This window comes from Dipodomys spectabilis, unplaced genomic scaffold (assembly GCF_019054845.1).
Source record: "Dipodomys spectabilis isolate Male_0828 unplaced genomic scaffold, ASM1905484v1 ptg000108l, whole genome shotgun sequence".
Lineage (NCBI taxonomy): Eukaryota > Metazoa > Chordata > Mammalia > Rodentia > Heteromyidae > Dipodomys > Dipodomys spectabilis.
Window position 1 is genome coordinate 19817728 of NW_024870785.1, and position 22522 is coordinate 19840249.

At 38.7% G+C, this 22522-nt stretch overlaps 1 protein-coding gene across 2 annotated transcripts in view; it reads right to left on the reverse strand.

The window, feature by feature from the left end:
• Nucleotides 1–22522, reverse strand: part of Map2k5 (mitogen-activated protein kinase kinase 5) — a 271209-nt gene that overhangs the window by 117016 nt on the left and 131671 nt on the right. For both annotated transcript variants that reach the window (XM_042687833.1, XM_042687834.1), the window contains 2 exons: nucleotides 8532–8605; nucleotides 7528–7578 (listed from right to left, as the gene is read on the reverse strand). In XM_042687833.1, the coding sequence (XP_042543767.1) occupies nucleotides 7528–7578; nucleotides 8532–8605 (125 nt within the window). The remainder of the gene's footprint in view (nucleotides 1–7527; nucleotides 7579–8531; nucleotides 8606–22522) is intronic.

The following is a 22522-nucleotide window of genomic DNA, read 5'->3' on the forward strand; positions in this document are numbered from 1 at the left end:
GCTTTGAACTCTGGGCCTGGGCACTGTCCCTGCACTTTTCAGCTCAAGGCGAGCGCTCTACTGCTTGAGCCACAACGCCACTTCTGGTTTTCTAGTGGTTAACTGGAGGTAAGAGTTTCATGGACTTTCCTGCCCGGGCTGGTTTTAATCGTGATCCTCTGATCTCAGTTTCCCGAGTGCTAGGATTACAGGCATGACCCACCAGCACCTGGCACTTAACCTCTAATATGGTTATCTGTACATGGTTTTTGAGCTTTTCAGCTCTTCTGATAAGATTATCCTATATGGATACTAATTATTTCAAATAAGGGAAACCATGGGACCTAAATTTCTTTAGGACTGGGTAACTTCATTTAATATGATTTTTTTTTCCAAGTCTTTCCTCTTCCTAACAAATGGGGTAGTGTCGTTCTTTCTGATGGAAGCATAGAATTCCATTGTATATATGTACCTCATTTTTTATTAATTTTTTTAGTGTGAAAATACCATACAGAGGGGTTACAATTACATGAGCAAGGAAATGAGTACATTTCTTATCAAGTATTGTTGCCTCCTCCTTTGTTTCCCCTTACCATCCCTGCCCTCGCATCCCCGCCCCCACCTCCACCCTGCCAAAGTGTAAAGTTTGTTTTTCAACATAAAGTCTTAGTACCACATTTTCTTGATCCACTCATCTACTAAGGGGCATCTGGGTTGGTTCCCTATCTTAGCTATGGTGAATAATGCTGCAATAAACACAGTTGTGCTGGTAGCTTTAGTATGGCCTTGTTTGTGATCATCTGGGTAAATGCCCAGAAGTGGGAACCTCAAAGAAACAACTGCCACATTAATAAGCAAGCTAAAAACTTAAAGAGACACTTCTCTGAAGAGGAAATAAGAATGGCCAGGAGACATATGAAGAAATGTTCAACTTCTCTGGCCATAAAAGAAATGCAAATCGAAACAACACCTCACCCCATTTAGAATGGCTATAAATGAAAAAAATAATTTAAAAATCTACCAATGACAGATGCTGAAGGGGATGTGGCCAAAAGGGAACCCTACTGCATTGCTGGTGGGAGTGTAAACTTGTTCAGACACTCTGGAAAGCAGTATGGAGGTTCCTCAAAAGACTACACATAGAGCTCCCCTATGACTCAATTCTACCTTCAACAATTACTCTCTGGTCTTTTTTGTTTTTCTGTGTCTATTTCTTCCTTTCACTGACAGACAGTTATCAATATGTAACACTTCATCCAAGTACACAGAACATTCACACATAAACAGAAGAATTCATAAATATTTTGTATGAGCCAACAATATATTAAATACATTCATTATATGTGCCCACTGAACTATCAAAAGAAATGCAAACTAAAAATAAAGCATAGAAAGTTAAACTTAGAAAAAAAAGAAAAAGTTATGTTTACAAATATCAGGAAGCAAATTATACGATTCCTTCATGATGGGATTCTGATAACCTCCTATTGGAAAACATTATTTTTATAGCAAGCTGTTGGGATGCAATGCTTGAGCAAGAATGCTCAGCAAAAGCAGGCAGAAGCTCCACGGGTCCACTCTAATGAATGCTTATGGGAGACAGAGACTTTAAAATCTGCCCAAGCCCTTGCAATTGACTCAAGTACACAGTGAGTCCCACCACATTTCAAACCGATGTAGCCAGGAGTGATGGCCAGAGACTGCATATTTCAAAGTCAGTCTTACACTTGAGACTAAAGCGGTGTGTCCTGTCCTCTTCCCTCCAAAAAAAAAAAATGAACTAAACAAAACTAACTACCATATATCACACCATTGACAGAAGATGTGTGATGAGTATTTATAGTCAAAAAGCTGAGGCTGGGGAATACTTTGTCAGATGACAGCTGTCAATTAGGTGGAAAGCTAAATAATAAGAAAATCACAACTCTTGTCTGAAGCACCTTGGTATTGAAGTTTAGGTAAATAAAACAACTCTGTCCTATTCTTAACAGAACAACAATAAGGCATGGCCAAAAAGCAGGATTTATGCCTTTCAAGAGGAATTCACATTCTACTTCTGCAGCCCTCTATGACTAAGCATTTATCCCAGATACATATTTAACAAATTCCAGAACCGTTTATTACAATATTTCAGAATACTGTCAGAAGCAGAAAGATACTAAGGAGTTGGTTTTCAGTTAGGGTGATTAGAAAATTAAGAAAGCAAGCACAAATGCTTGAAGCTAGGATGTAACCAAAATATGTACCCCAAGTGATGGGAGTATTTTGGTATGTACCCTAAGTTTCTTGTAGGCTGGCAAGGTCCCCATGAAGGTAGTACAGCAAGCTGAACAAGAGCTCCAGAGTTAGACTGCTCTAATTTAGATCTACTGTTCAGTTCACTAATCCTACAGTGGGTTTTCAATTTTTGTTTTAGTTTATTGGGGTTTTTTTTGAAGTCTACCAATGTCCATACTTTTTTTGTGCTACTGCTTTTCTTGTTGTATTTTCCTCTTCTTGCCTTGTTTCCTAATGCATCTAGTTGTTTTGTTGTGTTTTGCCAGTCCTGGGGCTTTAATTCAGGGCCTAGACTCTGCCCCTGAGCTTCTTTTGCTGAAGGCTAGCACTCTACCCTGTGAGCCACAGCTGCATTTCTGGCTCGTTTCATGTGGTACTGAGGAATTGAATCCAGGGCTTCATGCATGCTAGGCAAGCACTCTACCACCAAGCCACATTCCCAGCCTTGCATCTAGTTTTGACTGCTTACAGGTTTTTTTTTTTCCTCTTCCTCTTCCTCTTCCTCATCTCCTCCTCCTCTTCTTCCTCCTCTTTCTCTCTCTCACTCTCCCCTCCCCCCACTCACACACATAACACCGAATAGTTAGTATTACAGGCATCAGCTACCAACAACTGGCTACAACATTATTTTGAAAATTTTCAAGTTTCAGTTATTCACAATAAAGTCAAGCTTCTAAATCTGATTTTTAAAATTATAATGAAAAAATACAAATAAGTAGTTTGTTAAAGTATTAGGAAGTTTAATCTTAAGAACAGAGCAATTTTAGCAATTAGAATTTCTTTTTTTTTTTTGGGTCCGGTTGTGGGGACTGAACTCTGGGCCTGGGCACTATCCCTCAGCTCTTCATCTCAAGGCTAGCTCTCTACCACTTGAGCGACAGTGCCACTTTCGGCTTTTTTTCTTTTTGCTTATGTGGTGCTGAGGAATCGAACCCAGGGCCTCAGGCATGCAAGGCAAGCGCTCTACCACTGAGCCACCTTCCCAGCCCAGCAATTAGAATTTCTGAGAAACAGTTTAGTATGTGTTGCAAAGCCTTCTGGACCACTTTTATAATCTTGGATGAAATTATTTTAAAATGCAGTTGCAAATCTTCATGCTGTGGATGAAAGTGCCTGCTGAACCCAATTATCATGACCTAAAAAAGCAGGTGTCCTTGAAGAGGGCACCTTCGTTTCCAGGTGAAGAGGCTAGATCATGATTTTTCCAAGTCTTCTACAAGTCTACTGTTTAATCTACCCTACCTTAAAAAGACTTGGGATGTTAGAAAAAAAATTTTCTTTTCTTCAACAAAAGCTTTCTTATTTTTGTCCTACAGTCTTGTATCTTATATTTGAGGTTACAGTAGACTAAAGTGGCATTGAGACTAAAGTGGCACTGATATGAACTTTTCTGAATTTGAACAAGCTAGCTGGTTGCATTTGAGTACTTTTGGTCTTCCAGACCTTCATACAGAAGCAAGATATTTAATACAGAGTCTGATGCTCTGCTTATGAAAATGAACTAGTCACTTTTGGAAGGAAGCTAATTTACTCACTGGGCACCGTGTGGAGGAAAGGTATAGAAAGTGAGCAGAATAAGGCCTGCCCCTGTGACATTCACAGTCTAACTTGGAGGAGACACATCATAAACTTGGATACAGTGTGAGGCAAAAAAATTAAGAAATTAATGTCTCAAGGCAGATGACATAAGTTTGAATCCCAACTCTCCTACATTATTAGCTGTATGGAATTGGGTAAATCATATAACTTCTCCTGCCTCAATTTCTTCATCTATAGACTAAGAAAGCTAACATTATGTCATAGGGCTGTTATGAGGATTTAAAGGGCTGGGTGTAGTAGGTCATACCTGTAATCCTAGCTACTTGGGAGGTGGAAGGACTCTGCTTTGAGGTCAACCTGGGCAAAAAGTTAATGAGACTCTGTTTCATCCAATAAGCTAGCATGGTGCTTCCTGCCTATAATCCTAATAATGTGGACCTTAAGTAGTATGTACAATCATGTGGCCTGAGGAAAACCATGAACAAATAAGGTAAAAAGGCCCATATGTTGTGTCTCAAGCAAGAACAAGTTCCAACTCACAAAAAAAGAAAAAGAAAAGAATAACTGGCACATAGTGGTAATCGTTTACTGTAATTGTTGATGCTACTATCACTGCATAGTAGTATATATAAACACAAAATGAGGAAAATGGATATAAAATAAGAATACCACATCATCAGATCACAATTTATCACTGCCCTATGCCCCACCTCCTCACCTCCAATGATGCCATAGTGCTCTAGTTTCTGTCCAACACTTCCTAGCATGCTTCTGCTCTCTCTTTTCTAAGAGCCCTTGTCACATCTCTTTAGAATCACCATGTGTACACTGTATGTCTTCTTGCTTCCTCAAGTAAGAAGACAGCTTAAGACTTTATTAGTTCACACTCACTGCTGTTATACATGAGATCATGTTTTCTGTTTCACTCACATCTTCTCTAGACTGCAAAGTAATTATATCATCCCTGACTAGCACTTGGAGGGGCTCAGTGAACACTTGTTGATTTACCTAAAGGTTTCAGATATAGCTTTCACTGCCATAAGCAAGGGGTTGGCAAATTTATTTCTGTAACAGGCCAGATAGTAAATATTTTTCACTTTGTAGCCCATATGGTCTCTGTAGCAATTGTCAAAAATGCTCAGTTCTGCCACCAGAGTATGACAGCAGCCATACTCAACACATAAGCAAATGGCCATGGCCATAATCCAATAAAACTTTATTTACAAAAACAGACTGAGGGCTATAGTTCTCTAACACTTGGCATAGATATTCATGTGTGATGCAAAATTACAAACTAGACCAGCTAAAGTAAGATCCAGTTGTGGTTTAAAAAACTCCAAAAGCCCAAGCTGTCTCCCTCAAGAGATTGCCAGCAGACAGAAGGCCTGTGTTAATACACCAAGAGAGTTAGGGCTATGATTCTCCACCTCCAACCTTTAATCCCCCACAATTTAGGTAAGTACTCAGCTTACTGAAGTAAACAAAGCTCTTGCTATTACTATTAGGCTATTATTGTTTCCTTCCTTGGTAGTTTATTCTTTTTACAGCTTGAATTACAAAGTTGATAATGACAATTAACTCACCAAAGAAGCAAAGCAATTTTTAGCTTTGCCAATCTGAGTGAACATTTCCTAATTTGAATCCTCCCATTTTCAATTAACTGATACTCACATCACATTTATCCATAAACAAAAGGGGGAAAAAAGTAATTTCTCTAATGTCCACCTGGGAAAGACAACTGTAATCTGGATTTGTACATTTAAATATAATGTGGTTTAATTATTAGAACAATTTAAAGCTACTAAGAACATGATGTGTAGTTGGCAAGTTATTTCATTGATGGTTTTTCTTTTTAAATCACAGTGTTTCATATCTTTCAAGGGCTGAATCCAGCATTCAGCAGGGCTTTGTTAACTACAGAGATGGCTCACCAATCTCATCTAAGGAGAGCCCAGAAGGAAATTTAGGTTTCCAAAAGCAGATAAGGTGACTTCAAGGTCAATCTTTTTCCCAACTTTTCTTAGAAAACAAATAAACAAACAAAAAAAACTCCAAAGCCCTTTAAATTTTCTGGTATCTAAATGAAAGAAAAATGTTTTGCACTGATTGTGAGAAGATCCAGGATACTAGAATCTTCTAATCAAGATAATAGGTGAACAAAAAACAAAAATGAAGAGCAAGATCTACGGTTCTATCCAGACTAAAATTGTCTTTTTAGACCACATAAAGGCTATTGAAATGAAAAAGGTTAACTAAATCAATCTAGCGTTCTTGTAAAAATTCATCCTAAAACTCTGCTCCAAAATATAGTAAATAAGTTTCTGCTTGCCCTTTTACCTCCCATTCTCAGAGTGATGTATAAAGCAATGAAAAATGACTTACTCAAAAGGTTCTAAGAAAAAGATTTTCCTCTACCTTTTATTGGCCAATTTAGTTCAGTGAAACTAATATACTAATAATAATATCAAAATATACAGGTAGAAATTCTAAAAAGAATTGCTAGCAAAAGTCATTCAGTGATCCATAAATAAGATTTGGCTATATCAGTAATTTAATTTCTTTCTTTTGTCAGTCCTGGGGCTTGAACTCAGGACCTGGGCACTGTACCTGTTGAGCCACAGAGCCACTTCTGGCCTTTTTATGTGGTACTTAGGGATCGAACCCGGGCTTCATGCATGCTAGGCAAGCACTCTACCCCTTAGCCACATTCCCAGCCAGTAATTTAATATTGATCTAGTAACAAAACTGATTTGTATTTCTGGAAAAAAACAATCTTACTGATGGATGCCTTGGCATACATTAGGATAATTAAACTGTGTGAAAAAAAATTGCCAATGTGTTATAAAGTGCCATATAACTATAAGTCTAAACTTCAAAATGAAGAAGTTTTGTAGTCAGAGTAAAGGAGCATACTTTTAGGAGAGGAACCCTCTGAACATTTAATACTATTTATCAAAACAAATTCCAGGAAATGAAAAACATAGGGTGGTGTTGCTTTTTTTTGTCTTTTTAGGAGGGCAAAAGGGAGGTGCAGAAATGGAGGGAAGAAGGGTAAACAAATGCAGTCATAGTACAGTGTATTCAGTATATACTATGTGGAAAATGAACTATGTAACTTGTGGGCAGGGACATGAGAGAGAAACTGGTGGAAAGCAAAGGAAGGGGTGACATTGCCCAAAGGAATTGTACTCATTACCTGACTTACAAAATGGTAACCTCTCTGTTCAACACCCTAACAAAATTATATTTTGTAAAACTGAGGAGGTTTTGGCATGATGGTGTATACCAGTAATCCCAGTTACTCTAGAGGTATAAAATGGGGGGGGGGGGGGTGGCGATGATGAGAGTGTGAGGCCAGCCCTAGGCAAAAATGCAAGATTCTATTTGAAAGGGCTGGAGACCTGGCTTAAGTGATAAAATATCTGTCTAGATGAAGGTAAAGCACTGAGTTCAAATGCCAGTACTGCCAAAAACACAAAACAAATAAACAAAACTAGTCCTCAGAAATTTCACACTTACACATGTTAAACCAACAAGTCAGATAAGTTGATAGCTTCTCTATAAACCCTCATGGATTCTTGAGATTTAAAAATTGTATCATGACTGGATTGACTTTGTAATTTATGATCTGCTCAGCTAAGGCTGGGGAATTAATTCAAGAACTGTACATTACCAAGTACATAAAGATAAAGATGCTGGTTTTAAATGTTATTTTTGCATAAGTTTACTTACCGCCATGTAAGCATTTGTTCCAACATACGTCTTGGCTATAGAATTCACCAGCTATGAGACAAAACAGTTTGTCAGAACAATATAAAGATAATGTGGAAATAAAATGGGCAATTATTCCTCATTTAACCTACAATCATCATTCCTACAAATCAACTAAAAATTATGTAAAAGGGAACAAATTTATCTAGAAAGGCATTAAAAATGATTAAATCTCTCTTTTCTTTTGAATGTGATTTCCAATTTAAACAAGCACAGCATTACAGTTTATAGCAGATAACCTTAAACAATTCACTTAAGCAGGATGCTTAAGCGCTTTAGTACCCCAAACCCGCCTGATATAAAAAGTCAATTTTGAAGTAGAATTTTTTAGTCAGATGGCTCAAAATGTGAATGAAGCCCCATGCATTACTAGAATGAAACGAACGCTAAATACGCTGGAGGGATAACAGACTTTGACAACTCATAATACAGCGATGACCTTCGCTTTGGTCTTCATGTTTGGCTGGGAGTAAAGGTGGCTGCAATTCAAATCAACATCACAGCACGCTCATAGGTCACTATCACCGGGGTCCTCAGGGGAGGCCCAAAATGGAAATTAATTAAAATTTGTGCTGCACATTGTAATGGCCCTCCACTATTGTTGCTCCCAGTATTAATTTTTATTGTGGGCCAGTTGGGCTCCCTAGGCACAGCTCCCACTCTGCCCTCCCTTTTGTCTGGCCAAAACGCTTTCATATCAAAGCTGCATATCAATGAAGTTTGCTATTCGGAAGTAGTAATTACAATATCAGCAGTTTTTACTGTCATTAAACAATGAACAATCATATTCTGATGAAGGAAACTCGCTTAGAGATTAAAAATGAACAACACACTCCCAGCCGAGGGAAAGAGGTAGACTTCTGTTTGTCTGGTGGCTAGGTGTTTTTTTTTAAGCCTGAGAGCAGACTGAAAAGAAAAGGTGGACATTACAGAAGGATAACATTGTGGGAGCAAAAGAGACCTACCTGAGTGCTCACTCCAAAGTCACACAACTTGACCTGTCCTCTGGTGTTTACAAGCATATTGGAGGGCTTCACATCTAAAAAAGGACCAGAAAAAGCCACTAATTAATTCCTTAATGCTTGCTTCAAAATCTCTCTCCTTTCTCTCTCTCTCTCTCTCTCTCTCACACACACACACACACACACACATACTACCACTACCACCACCACTACTACCATTACCATATTGCAGAAATGATATCTGCTCACCCCAAAACTGTCATCACAAATTTACTCCAAAGTATTTCATCTGGAGACAAAAGTCCTAACTCCCAGGTACTCCTAGCCATTTCTATAAAGTCAAGAGTTTATTTCAAGTGGAAGTCCAATTAAATATTTCAACCCATCCCTAAGTTTAAGGAAAAGTAAACATATAAGAAAATGTAATCTTGCAAAGAATTTGCATAGAAAGACTAGTTTTACTCTCTACCTGTAACCAACAAACTACCCTTACCCACCTAAGAAGTAGTAAGGTCACAGCAAAGCCAACAAGAAACAGAACTAATCATATGTGCTTTTAACAGCAGAATGAAACAAAGAACACACACACACACACACACACACACACACACACACAATTTCCTGTATTGTGCATTTCAAATGCTACTTCAGATAATGCCAGAAACTAGCCTAAAAGATGTGTTTATATACCATATATGCTCTTACCAGTGGGTTTCATTTATTCTTTCCTTCCACAACATCATTTTTGACTGTCGTTACACTTAACAAAAGAACTGACATAGCTGTTGCAAAGCTGTCAGTTGGTACATAATGACACAAAGGGTTTCTATGTAATGCCTGATGAGGGACAACAATGAACCGTTTCTGTAACTCAAGGAAGCCACAAAAACTATCCAAGCAAGACAATACCCCACACTTGTGTGGACCCACTGTAGCACTGGCTTCCACATCTCATCTCTGATGGCAAAAGTGGCCTAGGACAGACAACCAAACACATTTAAGAACATATAAGGACCCCTGAATGTAAGAAAAATCATAATGTTTTAATGTAATATTTGAAAAAAAAAGTCTGCAAATGTGTTCATCTCTTTCCTCCCTCCCCCTTACAAAATGGTCCAAACTACCTTATCAAGAGTAGATACTTAATTCCTACTTTAAGTTCAAAGTCGATAACTAACAATTAGTATTCTCTAGTCATGATGAAACAGGCTCTATGTCAGGTACTTTCTCATATATTAAATCATTTAGTGTTGCCTTGACTAATGCTAGAACAAAAGGTAGAGACTCTGACTCTTCTGTTGACTACTGTATTCCTAGTGCCCAAAAGAGTGGCAGGTAGCCAGGTGCAGTGGTGCATGACTATAATCCACGCTGCCTGAGAGGTAGAGATGGGAGTATCATTGTATGAAGCTAGTTGGGGAAGAAAGTTAATGAGAACCTGTCTCTAAAAATAAGTAAGACATAGTAGTCACATGCATGTGACACAAGCTCTACTCTTCTGAAGGTGGAAATAGGAGGATCAAGGTCTGACTCTGGTATTAAGCAGAAATGTAAGATCCTACCTAAAAAATAAAAAAATGAATGAGTTATAAATGAATGGAGGTTAGAAGCACACAGTATTTGTCTGTGAATCTGCTTCAGCAATGAGGGGTTAACATGCATTTCAGATATCACACACTGTAACCTCAGTCAGAGGCTCTCAACTTTGATTTCAAGTTGCTTTGTCTAGACAAGGTATCTGTTTAACCAAGTGTTCTCTCAAAATTTCTTGAATTTCTACATATTTTTATAGTACTACATATTAAACATTAAATATACCACTTTTACTACATGATTTTTCTCCATAAAAAGGAAGCTACATATTCCCCAAATGCATCGCTACTCAAAAAAAGGGTTATAGCTAGGCATGGTGGTGCCCAATGCTGAGGTGTCCATTTGAACACAATATCCCTTTAAACAAAGCCAATGAATTCATTGGGGAGAAAAGAGAATCTGTGGTTGCTTCAGTCTTTTTGATTTCTCTTTTTGGTACCATTCAGGGCTTGAAGTTGGCCTGGGAGGTGTCCTTAGCCTTTTTCATTCAAGGCTAGCACTTTCCCATTTGAGCCACAGCTCTACTTCTGTTTTGTTTTTGTTTGTTTGTTTGTTTGTTTTTTGGTGATTAATTGAACATAAGAGTTTTGCAGACTTTCTTGCTGGGCTTGCTTCAAACCTCAGTCTCTAATAGGATTACAGGTATGAGCTACTAGGACCCTTCTTTGTTTCAATCATTTCAACCCATAACTTGGGTTGTGACTTAGGGCTTAGTATTAGACATTTTTGCTTCTACTCTTTCAGAGAGGTAAATTTTATATGTCCATTTCAAAGAGCAGTGAGGATTAGATGAAACAAATATAAAATTGCTTTCAAATAGTCAACAATCTGTAGAGTATTGTTATTGTCAATTGGGAATCAACCAAGCTATAAAAGTGATATTTTTCATTATGTGTAGAAAATAATTTCTATTGCTACTAAAGCAATTTGATGGTTAATCAGAGATAAGAACTTTACTACCTGGGCTGGATCTTCAGATCCCAATCTCCTGAGTAGCCAGGATTACAGATCTGAGCTACTGGTGCCAGCTCTGTCTCTTATTTATTGTTTTGATCTTACAACATAAGCCACCTCGAATCATGTTTAAGATGAATGGGATGTGAGTTATAATAGGACTTCATTTAAATATGAATTCATATGTCAAAAACTGAAGCAGAGAACCCCTTTACATGTTGAGCTAAGCATAATTGCCTTGTTTTCCTTTTATTTTGCATACAATATTCACCTTAAGGTAGAGGTTTGTTGACATATAGTATATATGTGTATACTATATATATTATATAGAACATATAGTAAATATGCTTACTAATTCTAGTTTTCATTTAAAACATGCAAATTCTACTACTCTCAAGAACAGCTTCAGTGCCCATGTAATTGTAACCCCTCTGTACAGTATTTTCACAATAAAAAAAAAAAAAAGAATAGCTTCAGGATTACTGAGCTGATTTGCATTTTTTGGTTCATTTCCCAAAAGCATAGACGATGGTACACCTGACTAGGCAGAAATATTACGTTAAAGGAGACAGGCATGTCTGTTTATTTTAACACAATATCAAACTGTGGTAAACAAAGAGTAATAGACAGCATTCAGCTCATAGAGAGCCATCACAGGTTTTTTTCTGTAAGCAAAGCACAGGAAAGATGAGTCATTAAAGTGAGTCACTATAAGTAGGAATCATCAGGGCAGATGTAAGTCATTTTGGTTTACTTCAGGCCATTAATTATTAGGGTTTATCAATTAGTTTTATTGAGGCAAGTAAGTTTAAATAAATGGTACAGCTTTGGTTTAACGGAGCCAAAGAAAATACAAATGAGGTATGCAGAAGCAGGGAACTGCAGATTCTTTTCATCCCACTCACAAGAAATATACTTCTTCTATAAGAGCCTTTAGTGAAAAGCCAAATTAACTTTAATCTCTTTCAGCGTTAAGTATGAAATATCATGCCTTGGTATTTCCTAATTTGAAGTTGGGTTTAATCCAACCTTCAAGGTAAGAAGTTAATATCATGTTGAAGAAGAGAGACAAGATACTATGCAAGTGTACCATTTTTAATATCAGATACCCTTCATTTTCTCTCATCCTAGCAATTAGTCATTATCCAATTAGACTAGGTTTGTAGATGACTCAGAATAGATCACTACTGGTCAGATCCTTTCTGGGGAAGCAGAAGGACAGGTAGGAAGTATTTTATGAATTTAATCTAAGATTCTAGAGTCAGCCTTGCCTATGGATGGTGACAAATCATGTGCTTTAGCACATGTGAATATGTATGTGCACATGTGTGCTCACATGTTCAGTGATAAGTATGCACACTTTCACTTGATTCACAAAACAACCTTGAATGCTCACTGACAACTGTCAGTTCACAAATATCAGCTTGTAGTGACCTTCTTACACTGACAAAGTTATTATGAGAATTAAGTGAGAGTGTGGTTGGCAGTGTGCCTGGCATAGAGCTAGTGCCCAATTAGTTGCTGAATGAATATCAAATGAAAGGAAAAAATATTTTGCAAGCCAGAACAGACTATGTATATTCAAGCTTTGTAGAACTGGTAATAATGACTCAAATTAGAGAAAGTCTGAATATGGATCATATATTATACTGGACCACATCCAAATGCTAAGGGCAGTTAATGCTCATGACATTGGCTCCATCTAGCTTGTCTTCTTTCAGAAAGGCAAGTGCTGTTCAGTTGAGATTACACAAGAGTTAACAATTATTTAATCACAGTATGTATCTCTTGTCACAATATGTCCTCATTTTTCCAGTAAGATTTCACAGTAATAGGGGTTTTCTGATGATGATGTCACAAATCTGAATTGTAACTGCATTATCCCAAGTAAACAGATGGTTCTAATGCAGTTCTGTCCAATAAAATGAATGCTTAGAAGAGTAAAAAAAAAACAAAAACAGGGAGCAGGAAGAATGTTAAGAGTTTACAAATAGGGTCTTAGATCATGCTAAAGAATAAATATATCTTTTCTACAGGAGTCTATGCTAAACAAAGCTCAGGCTCAGAATACTCTTAAAATTAAACATGCCAGACTCCAGTGGTTCACACCTATAATCCTAGCTATGCAGATGGCTCAGATCTGGAGTGTTGTGGTTTGAAGCCAGCCCAAGCAAGAAAGTTCATGAGACTCCATTTCCAAAATAAACAGACAAAGCAGGACTGAGGGTGTGACCTTGCAACAGAGTACCAGTGGAACAAGTGGCCCTGAGTTCAAACCCTGGAAATGGTCAAAACTAACAACAAAAAGCTAAATATAAGCTATAATGTTTATAAACCCAGGTACACACCCAGAGTCCCAGCTACTTAAGAAGGAGTTGTGAGAATCACTCAAGCCTAGAGTGGGCGACATAGTGAGATCCGGGGGGGTGGGGAGAGGGGGAAGCTGGTTGTGATGGCTCATGTCTGTAATAATGCCAGTCACTTAGGAGGAAGAGATAAGGAGGATAACAGTATGATGCCAGCCCAGGCAAAAATAATAAGCTGCCCACATACCTGTGATCCCAGCTACAAAGGAGGCCATTGGTAGGAAGATCACAGTCTGATTCTGACCCTGAATAAAAACTTGAGACCCTTCTGAAAAATAACTACAAAAAAAGGCGGGGGTAGGGTCATAGCTCCAGTGGTAGACCATCTCCCTGGCAAGCATGAAGCTCTGAAAATGGGGTTTTAAAAACCCCCATTATCTCCAGAATTAAACAAACAAACAGAAACTTTTCTACACGTTTTGTGGACACTTTTTGTTTTGTTTTGCTTTTTGCCAGTCCTGGGGCTTGAATTCAGGGACTGGGCACTGTCTCTGAGCTGCTTTTACTCAAGGCTAGCACTCTAGCACTAGAGCCACAGTGCCACCTCCGGCTTTTTCTGTATACGTGGTACTGAGGAATCGAACCCAGGGCTTCATGTATGCTGGGCAAGCACTCTACCACTAAGCCATATCCCCAGCCTTGTGGTCACTCTTAAATCATGCAACATCAATTAATTATAATGTAAAATGGCTTATTCTTGCCAGGTGCTGGTGGTTTGTGCCTATAATCCTGGCTACTCAGGAAGCTGAGATTTGAGGCTCACAGTTCAAAGAAAGCCCAGGCAGGAAAGGCTGTGAGACTCTTATTTCCAATAAACCACCAGAGAACTGAAAGTGGAGCTGTGGCTGAAAGTGGAGCGTAGCCTGGAGCAAAAACATCTCAGGGACAGGCCCCAAGTTCGAGCCTCATGACTGACAAAAAGGAGGGAAGGGAAACTCCTTCTCTAAACTAATATATACTAAATTGTATATGTTAGTATATAAAATACTAATTCTGTAGTGTCTACTCAACAGAAATGCAGACTAAAGACGTGTATCTAAATGATAGCATAATTCATAGTAGTCTATTTACTAGACACAATTCTAAACGTCCCTCTACTAGTAAATGGATAGACAAGATATGAGCAATAAAAAGGAATAGAGTTCTGACAAATGTCACAATATTCCATCATCCGCAAAAACTACGCTAGCTAGGTACAATCACTCAAGCCTATAATCCTAGCTACTTGGGATGTGGAGATTTGGGGAAATCACAGTTCAGTTCAAAGCCACCAGGGGCACAAAGACACTTAGAGACCCAACCTCAAAAACAACCAACATAAAAAGAAACTGGAGGTGTAGCTCCTACATGAGGTCCTGAATTCAATCCTCAGTACTGCTAACAGTCCCTATCTCCCCTCCCCCCCTGCTTAAAACACAGCATTATGCTAATTGAAAAAAGTTAGGCACAAGACTTTTTACTGTATGGTCTATTTATATAAAATTTCTGGGGAGTTTAGTTTTAGATTAGTTTTTCCCTAAGACTGGGAATGGGGGCTATAGATAGAAAGAATTGATTGCCAATGAGGACTCTTGTAGGGCAGTAGGAATGTTCTGGAACTAGATTATGGTGATATCTGCACTACTCTAAAGTTACTTAAAATCATTGAATCATACAGGTGAATTTTAAAGCTTTATAAGTAAAGTTTAAAAATGGTCTCAAAAGGCAGCCTAATTTATCATTAACATTATTACTAACAAACTAATTGATAATTCATAGTTCTGCAGATGCATTTTGGGCACTGTGGTCACTTTCCTTCAATGTATAACAAATATTCAGCATATGTATTTAATAGTACGTAAAATAGTAAACAGCTATTTCTTCTTAAAATGGTATGGACTACAAGGCATCAGTTACTGTGATTATACAAAAAGATATTGATTTTAAAGTGTCACTTTTGTATACTTAATTTATTTCCCCAAATGGCCAAGACTGTGCCTACAAAATATGAAAACTGGTTCAAACATGAAAAATTCAGTCAACCAACCATAGCTGCTGCAATAACCTCCAGTAACTGTTCTGAATGATTTTCAGGCTGATTTTTTTTCTTCCACTGAATTGACCAAATTGACTGTGGAAATTGGTATCATGTTGAGATAACTCATGTTGGTGCCCACAACTGCCTCATGTAGGAAAGTGTAACTTTGAACGGGCTGCCTCAATTAGCCAAGAACCCAAATACAGGATATCAAGCTGAAGGTTGCTAATGAAATAAAGGCAGAGCCCTCAAGTGCGTATCTTTAACCTCAGCTCTTCACAATGGGATTTTCCACCCACTGCCCAGCCTCCGCTCACCAGCTTCCACCCACAACACAATCAGGGTATAGGATGGGAGGTACCTTCAGTCAGGATTTGGCAGGGGGGCTAAAGGGCTGTTTAAAACAGTAAAATAAAAATCCCTTTGCAAAACTACAGTTGTAGTTAGTTACCCAATGTGTTCTGCTCATAAGAGTCTCACATGGAAGTTTCCTGGTAGGAGTTGTTGTAAAGGAAACCCGGACTTGGAACATTCTAATATGCTTTCGCTGTCAGCACACAATTGAGGATTTCGTACTTGATGTGGTTGACTCACATCAAGTGCTGTGGAGGAAACCTCTTACCTCTCATTTTTTGGCCTCTGTTTTCTGTTTAAAATATTCAATTTGCTTTGTGCTTTCAGGTAAGCCTCACTGAATGCTCTTCAAAATAAGCATGCTATAATTCTTAATGAAACCCATTTTAAAAATAGAAGAAAAGAAAGAAATCAAGTTGTTTAAAAAATGTGGCATTTGCTTCTGTTGTGGAACCATAAAGCAAAAATAAACTCAACTTTCTTCCTCGGGCAATCAATTACACTGCTGTATATTTTTCCTTCTTTTTTTTTTTTTGGTGCCAGTCTTGGGACCTCGTGATCTTGCTTTTTTAAAAGCTCAAGGCTTGCACTCTACCATTTGAGCCACACTCCCTACTTTTGGTGCGGTTTTTTTGTTGTTTTTTTTTTTAATTAATTATGGGGCTTGAACTCAGGGCCAAGGGTCTGTCCACGGCTCAGGGTCTGGGTGCTGTCCTGAGTTCTTTACCACTTTGAGCCACAATGCCACTTGTGGTTTTCTGTTCATTAATTGGAGATAACAGTCGCATGAACTTTCCTGCCTAAGCTAGCTTTGAACTGGAATTCTTAGATCCTAGCTTCCTGAGTAGCTAGGATTATAGGCATGAGCCACAGGCTGCCCAGCCACTTCTGGCTTTTTGCTGTTTAATTGGAGGTAAGTGTTCCAGCTTTGTCTGCCCAGGCTGGCTTCAAACTTCGATTCTGTCTTAGCCTCCTGAAGAGCTGGAATTACAGGCATGAGCCACCAGTGCCCAGATACAGTTTCTTGACTGCCACAAAGCTACTCAGTCCACCAGGAGCTAGAGGACATATTAGCAGATCTGCATTCATAGTAACCTCTTCTACCACTGTGCAGAGTGCTTCAGCAAGACTCTTTCATTATGTTTAATTGTGTTATGAAGACACAACAGCCAATATATCTATCTAGTTATTTCTTGGGGACTGCATCCTAATGAATAAGAACAGCAGGTACAATTAAATATAGACTATGTTGACATTTTGTATTACAAATTCATCTATGCACAACAGGAATGCACTTAAGAGAAAACCACCCGCAATATAAAAGTTATATAATCACTCCATCACATAATAAAGGGTAGGTCATCCAAATATTCTTGTAAAAGCCTTAAATAAAATTAAGTAGCATAATTAGCTATCCTAAATGGCAGTTATTGTCTAGAGGACATAACATGTGGCTTTCCTTTTTTACACAATAAAGAAGAGGAGACATGTGACCCTAAGCAAAGCGATTACCAAGGACAAATAGACCTGGACATCCCAATTCTCTTTTCTCTCAATTCCTTCACGGTAAGTAAAAGAGATTTCTATCTTGGGAGCTGGTAGCTAGTGCTTATAATCCTAGCTACTCAGGAGCCTAAGATCTAAGGATAACAGTTCTAAGCCAGGCAGAAAAGCCTGCGAGATTTTTATCTCCAATTAACTACCAAAAAGCCAAAAGCAGAGCCTTGGCTCAAGTGGTAAGAGTGCCAGCTTTAGCAAAAAAGCTAACGGACAGCACCCAGGTTCTGTGTTCAAGTCCCAGGAAAGGCACAAAAGAAACAAATCTTTAAATATAGAAAAAGGAAAACTAGTTTGTTTATCTTAGTTAATGGGTGAAGTTATTTTTTCCCCCAAACCACAAATACTCCTGAGTTGGGATATGCATAGCACTGGTATATGATTAATATTTACATTCAAAGGATAGTATCTAAAGAATTCTCACCACTAATAATTGCTCAATATAAACACCTCCTTCTGAATCCTTCTGACTAAGCAGTCCCAGAGCTCAGGGAAGACAGCTCCCACATCCAGCTCTCCCATCATTACCCATGGCAACATAAAACCAACTGGGGATGACTCCTTTAAATTGCCTTGGATCATTCAAACACTAACCAGTCCTTTTAGAAAACCGTGTCTTCCAGAAAGCCTAACAATTGGTTTAGATTATTTCAAAACAATATAACAGAATTAAGGATCAATTTTACAAAACTCCACAAAAGAGATTGTTGCACAAGTTCTATACAAATTACATTTCATCAGATATTACTTAATATTAATCAGGCTAATATTTTGTCAGTAGTAATGCTTTCCCATAACCCTTTTATTAAAGAACCTCTCCACTCTGTACTGAGGTCTTGAACCTAAGGCCTAGCACCTACCAGGCAAGCACTCAGGCAATTCTATACTCCTAGGTCTTTTTTTGCTTTGTTTACTGAGATGCCGCTTGCTAACTTTGTTGAGGCTGTATTGCAACTTCTAGAAGCTGTGCCACCATGTCCTGCTCTTAATTTAACTTTGCCAGAAATCACAACTTCCAGACATAATCTTTTAACACCACCATGGCACTGTGTTAATACTAATAGAAGCTACAGCTGCTAACCCCAAAGTTACCTCTTCCTTGCTCTCAACACTTTCTGGCACTACCGATGTTCTTTAGATTATGAGAGTTTATTCTGGCTTGCTGGTTAATCTGTTTGTTTCTAAGCTACTGAGTTGCTAGACCAAACCTGCAGAGAATTGGTTAGGAGCCATGGAGTCACACAATGGTCATGCTACTTTGAAAATATGGTTTCTTATTTGGGCAGGGGAAACTTTTTCCTCCCTCTAAAGCAGAGCACTGGGTAGAGCTAAAACGTTTTTCTTGTGTCTAGTTTCCCGAAGCATACTTTATATGCAATAGAACTTTCTTATCAGGTGTAATAATAGATCCTTGTGTTCTACAGTTATGGTCAGTCATATAAGCACCACTAAAATCAAGATGGGGAACATTCTCAACAATGAAAGACCCTCAGGCCTCTTATCATGAATTTTCTGTCCTCATAAATTTCTCTAGAACATCATATAAGTGAAATCATACAGTAAGTGGTCCTTTGAGGCTGACTTCTTTCATCTTAGCATGAAATAGTTGATAACCATCCATGTTGCTATATCAGAAGTCCATTCCCAACCCCCACACCCCCACCCCCACTCTCTCTTTTGTTGGTTGTGGGACTTGACTCAGGGCCTGGGTGCTATTCCTGACCTTATCTGCTCAAGGCTAGTGTTCTTCCACTTTGAGCCATAATGCCATTCCTGATTTTCTGGTGGTTATTTAGGAATGAAAGTCACATAGACATTTGTGCCCAGGCTGGCTTTGAACCAAAATTCTCAGATCTCAAACTCCTGAGTAGCTACGATTATAGGCATGAGCCACCAGTGCTCATTCCTCTTTACTGAATTATGGCACCTTAATTTGCTCACCCATTTACCAGCCCAGAGAAATATTGGTTGTATCCAGTTGGAAATAGAAGCTTTTATGAAAAAAGCCAGTGTAAATAGTTGCCCATAAGATTTTTGTGTGGACATCTGCTTCATTACTCTTGGTCAAATACAAAAGAGTAGAATTGCTGGATAATGTAGAGTAGCTGGCAAACTATTATCCACTTTGCAATGTATTCTTGCTGTTCCTTATTATTTTTAGCACTTGACATTACCAGGAATTTCCCTTGGTTTTGGCAGAGTTTTCTACACAAAAAAGTATAGGAATTAGAATCTTAGTAGCTGCCATATTAAAAGAAGCTATTTTTAACTAAGCCATATCCTGTTTTAAGAACTGTTTTTCTAAGGGCTAGAAACCATAAAGAGCCAGCTGAGTAAGAACTGGTTTTCTGACAAGTCTTGACAAGCTATACTTGGTTTGGGTTGATTTTTCAGATAAATATGTTTTGTTTTGTTTTTGGTGCCAGTTCTGGGGCTTGAACTCAGGGCCTGGGTGCTGCTCCTGAGCTTTTTTTGCTCCAAGCTAGCGTTCTACCATTTGAGTCATAGCTCTACCTCCAGCTTTTTTTGGTGGTTAATGGGAGATGAAAGTCTCAGAGTTTCCTGATTAGGTTGGGTTTAAACTGTGATCTTCAGATCTTAGCCTTCTGAATAGCTAGGATACAGGTGTGAGCCATCTGTAATAAATTTTTAACCCCTTAATATTTTTAACCCCTGTAATAAATTTTTAATCTCTTTCAAACTAGACAACAATGCAAGATTGTGAACCTAAGTTCTGACTAATTAGAACAAAGAGCATTAATGAGTTAGGTTTTGGGCCAACTGCCTGCCCAGTATGCTTGCCTACTTAGCTTCCTGTCAGTAGTAGAAGCCAAAGTTCCTTTTGCCTTGCCAAATTCCTTTCATGTTGGTGTCTATTCCTACATGACACACCAATATCTCAAGACATTTCCAACAATTTGGGGGACTGTCTGGGATCTTCCATGTTACCCAGGGGGGTCTTCAGAGGCTCTCCTTGGGAGGAGATATCTTGTCTTGCTGCTCTATTGTGGCAGCCTCACCTTGCAGCTGACAATGGACCTGGAATTGAATGTTAAGGAGGATAGAACCCAAGCAGGCACTCCAATAATCAGGTAACTCATGTGCAGGTGACAACAGGAAAAAAATGGCGTTACAAGTATTGTCTTGGTGGTTAGGTATTTTAAGGGTTGAATGTGTGTGACTTAGACTGCCTAGACATGGATTGAGAGCAGAGTCCCTATCTACTATTTCTTTCTCCAGCTAGGAAAACAAAACTTTGGAGATGGAGGAAGCAATCGTAGGCGTGCCCCCTGGGGATTTCAGCGCACAGGAAAATTTAAGTTACTGGGACCTGCTGAAAATGAGGAATAAGAATTCACAGCCTAGGGAAACCAAGAAAACTGAAGCTAAGGGCCTTCTCCAGATAGTCCATTGGGGCGATGAGGAAAAGGTCTGAGAGTACTCTAAATTAATGGGGCCAATTTTCATATTTGAGCTCACTTTTTTTTTTCTTTTTTGTGCCAGTCTTGGGTCTTGAATTCAGGGCCTGGGCACTGTCCTTGAACTTTAGTGCTTATAGCTAGCACTCTGCCACTTTGAGCCACCGCTCCATTTCTGGCTTTTTGGTAGTTTATTGGAGATAAGAACATCACAGACTTGGAGCCGGGCACCGGTGGCTCACACTTGTAATCCTAGCTACTCAGGAGGCTGAGATCTGAGGATCGAGGTTCAAAGCCAGCCCGGGCAGGAGTCTGTGAAACTCTTATCTCCAATAAGCCACCAGAAAACTGGAAGTGGCGCTGTAGCTCAAGTGGTAGAGCACTAGCCTTGAGCTGAAGAGCTGAGGAACAGCGCTCAGGCCCAGAGTTCAAGGCCCACAACCGACAAAAAACTCAGCATATGGCTGAGTTCACTTTTTACTTGTTCAGAAACTTATTACACATTTTACTTGTTCAGAAACTTATTGTGCATGTGTGTGTGTAAATATCTTCAGAATGGTATTGACAGACATTCAGGAATTAACTGTCTAAAGCAAAAGAAAAAAAAAGTTTAAAACATAAACAAGGTTTTGAAGTTTTGTTACTTATCATGTAGGAGTCTTAAAGATCATTATTAGCACAGAAAAACAGCTTAAGATTGATTTTTCCTGGATACAGAGTGTTAGTTTTTGAAAAGGCTGTTTTTATTTCAAAATATCAATCTGAAGAGGAGAAATCAGCAAGTAGGGAAAGATATGGGAAGGTATGAGGACATGTTTTTGGGAAAGAAAGCAAAGGCTAGTCAGATTGCTCTCAAAAACTGGGGCAAGGGAGACAACTAAAAGGAATAGCTCATACTTCAAATGGGTATCTAAACACAGCCAAATTCTTAATGGGAGGGCAAATGTCAAATCCTACTCACCACAACCCCTGGATCTGAGAGAAACATAATCATACCAGAGACTTACAAAAAACTCCCTTTGAGACAGGTGATGAACTTTGTGTGGATGGTTCATCCCAGATAACAGAATAGATGGGAACCACCTGACTATGGTTGTGTTAGGCAGACTACTTAATAGTTGGTCAGCTCAAACCTAGAAACAGTTCATGCTTAATCAGGTTCTAATTTGAAAACAAGCAAGGTTTGATCAACAGCAAAGTCTAAGACATTGCTTACAAGGAATGTATTGAAGTTCCAGAGTGTTGCCTTAACTATGTGTTGAATCTCTTCTCTATTTTGCTTTCTCTCGGGTTGTGGGGCCTTTTTGAGACCACTCCTTAAGTTTTCAGTTTATCCTCATTGACCTTCAAAATCTATGTCCTGATAGAAGACTGGTAGGAGGATAAACTTGGTTTCACCTGGGAAGGACCACATCAAATCCTGCTCATGACTAAGATAGCAGAATGAGGTTGGATTCATTTAATTCAAGACACTCTGGCTTCATATCAGAAGGACTAAACTGACTCTCCTAATCCATAAAGACTTCTAGAGAGGTAGCCCCAAGTTACAGAGAAAGGGTTCCCTATCAAATTGGCCATAGATATCACCCAGTCTCATAACACTCAGCCAGTTTGGCGCTCATCAGGTACTGCCTTGTGGATCTATATCCTGAGTGGGAAACTATTTGAAGATCAAAACTCCAACTCGCTAATTTCCTTAAGGTGACTATCCTTGGCTCTGAGGACTGGAGGGAT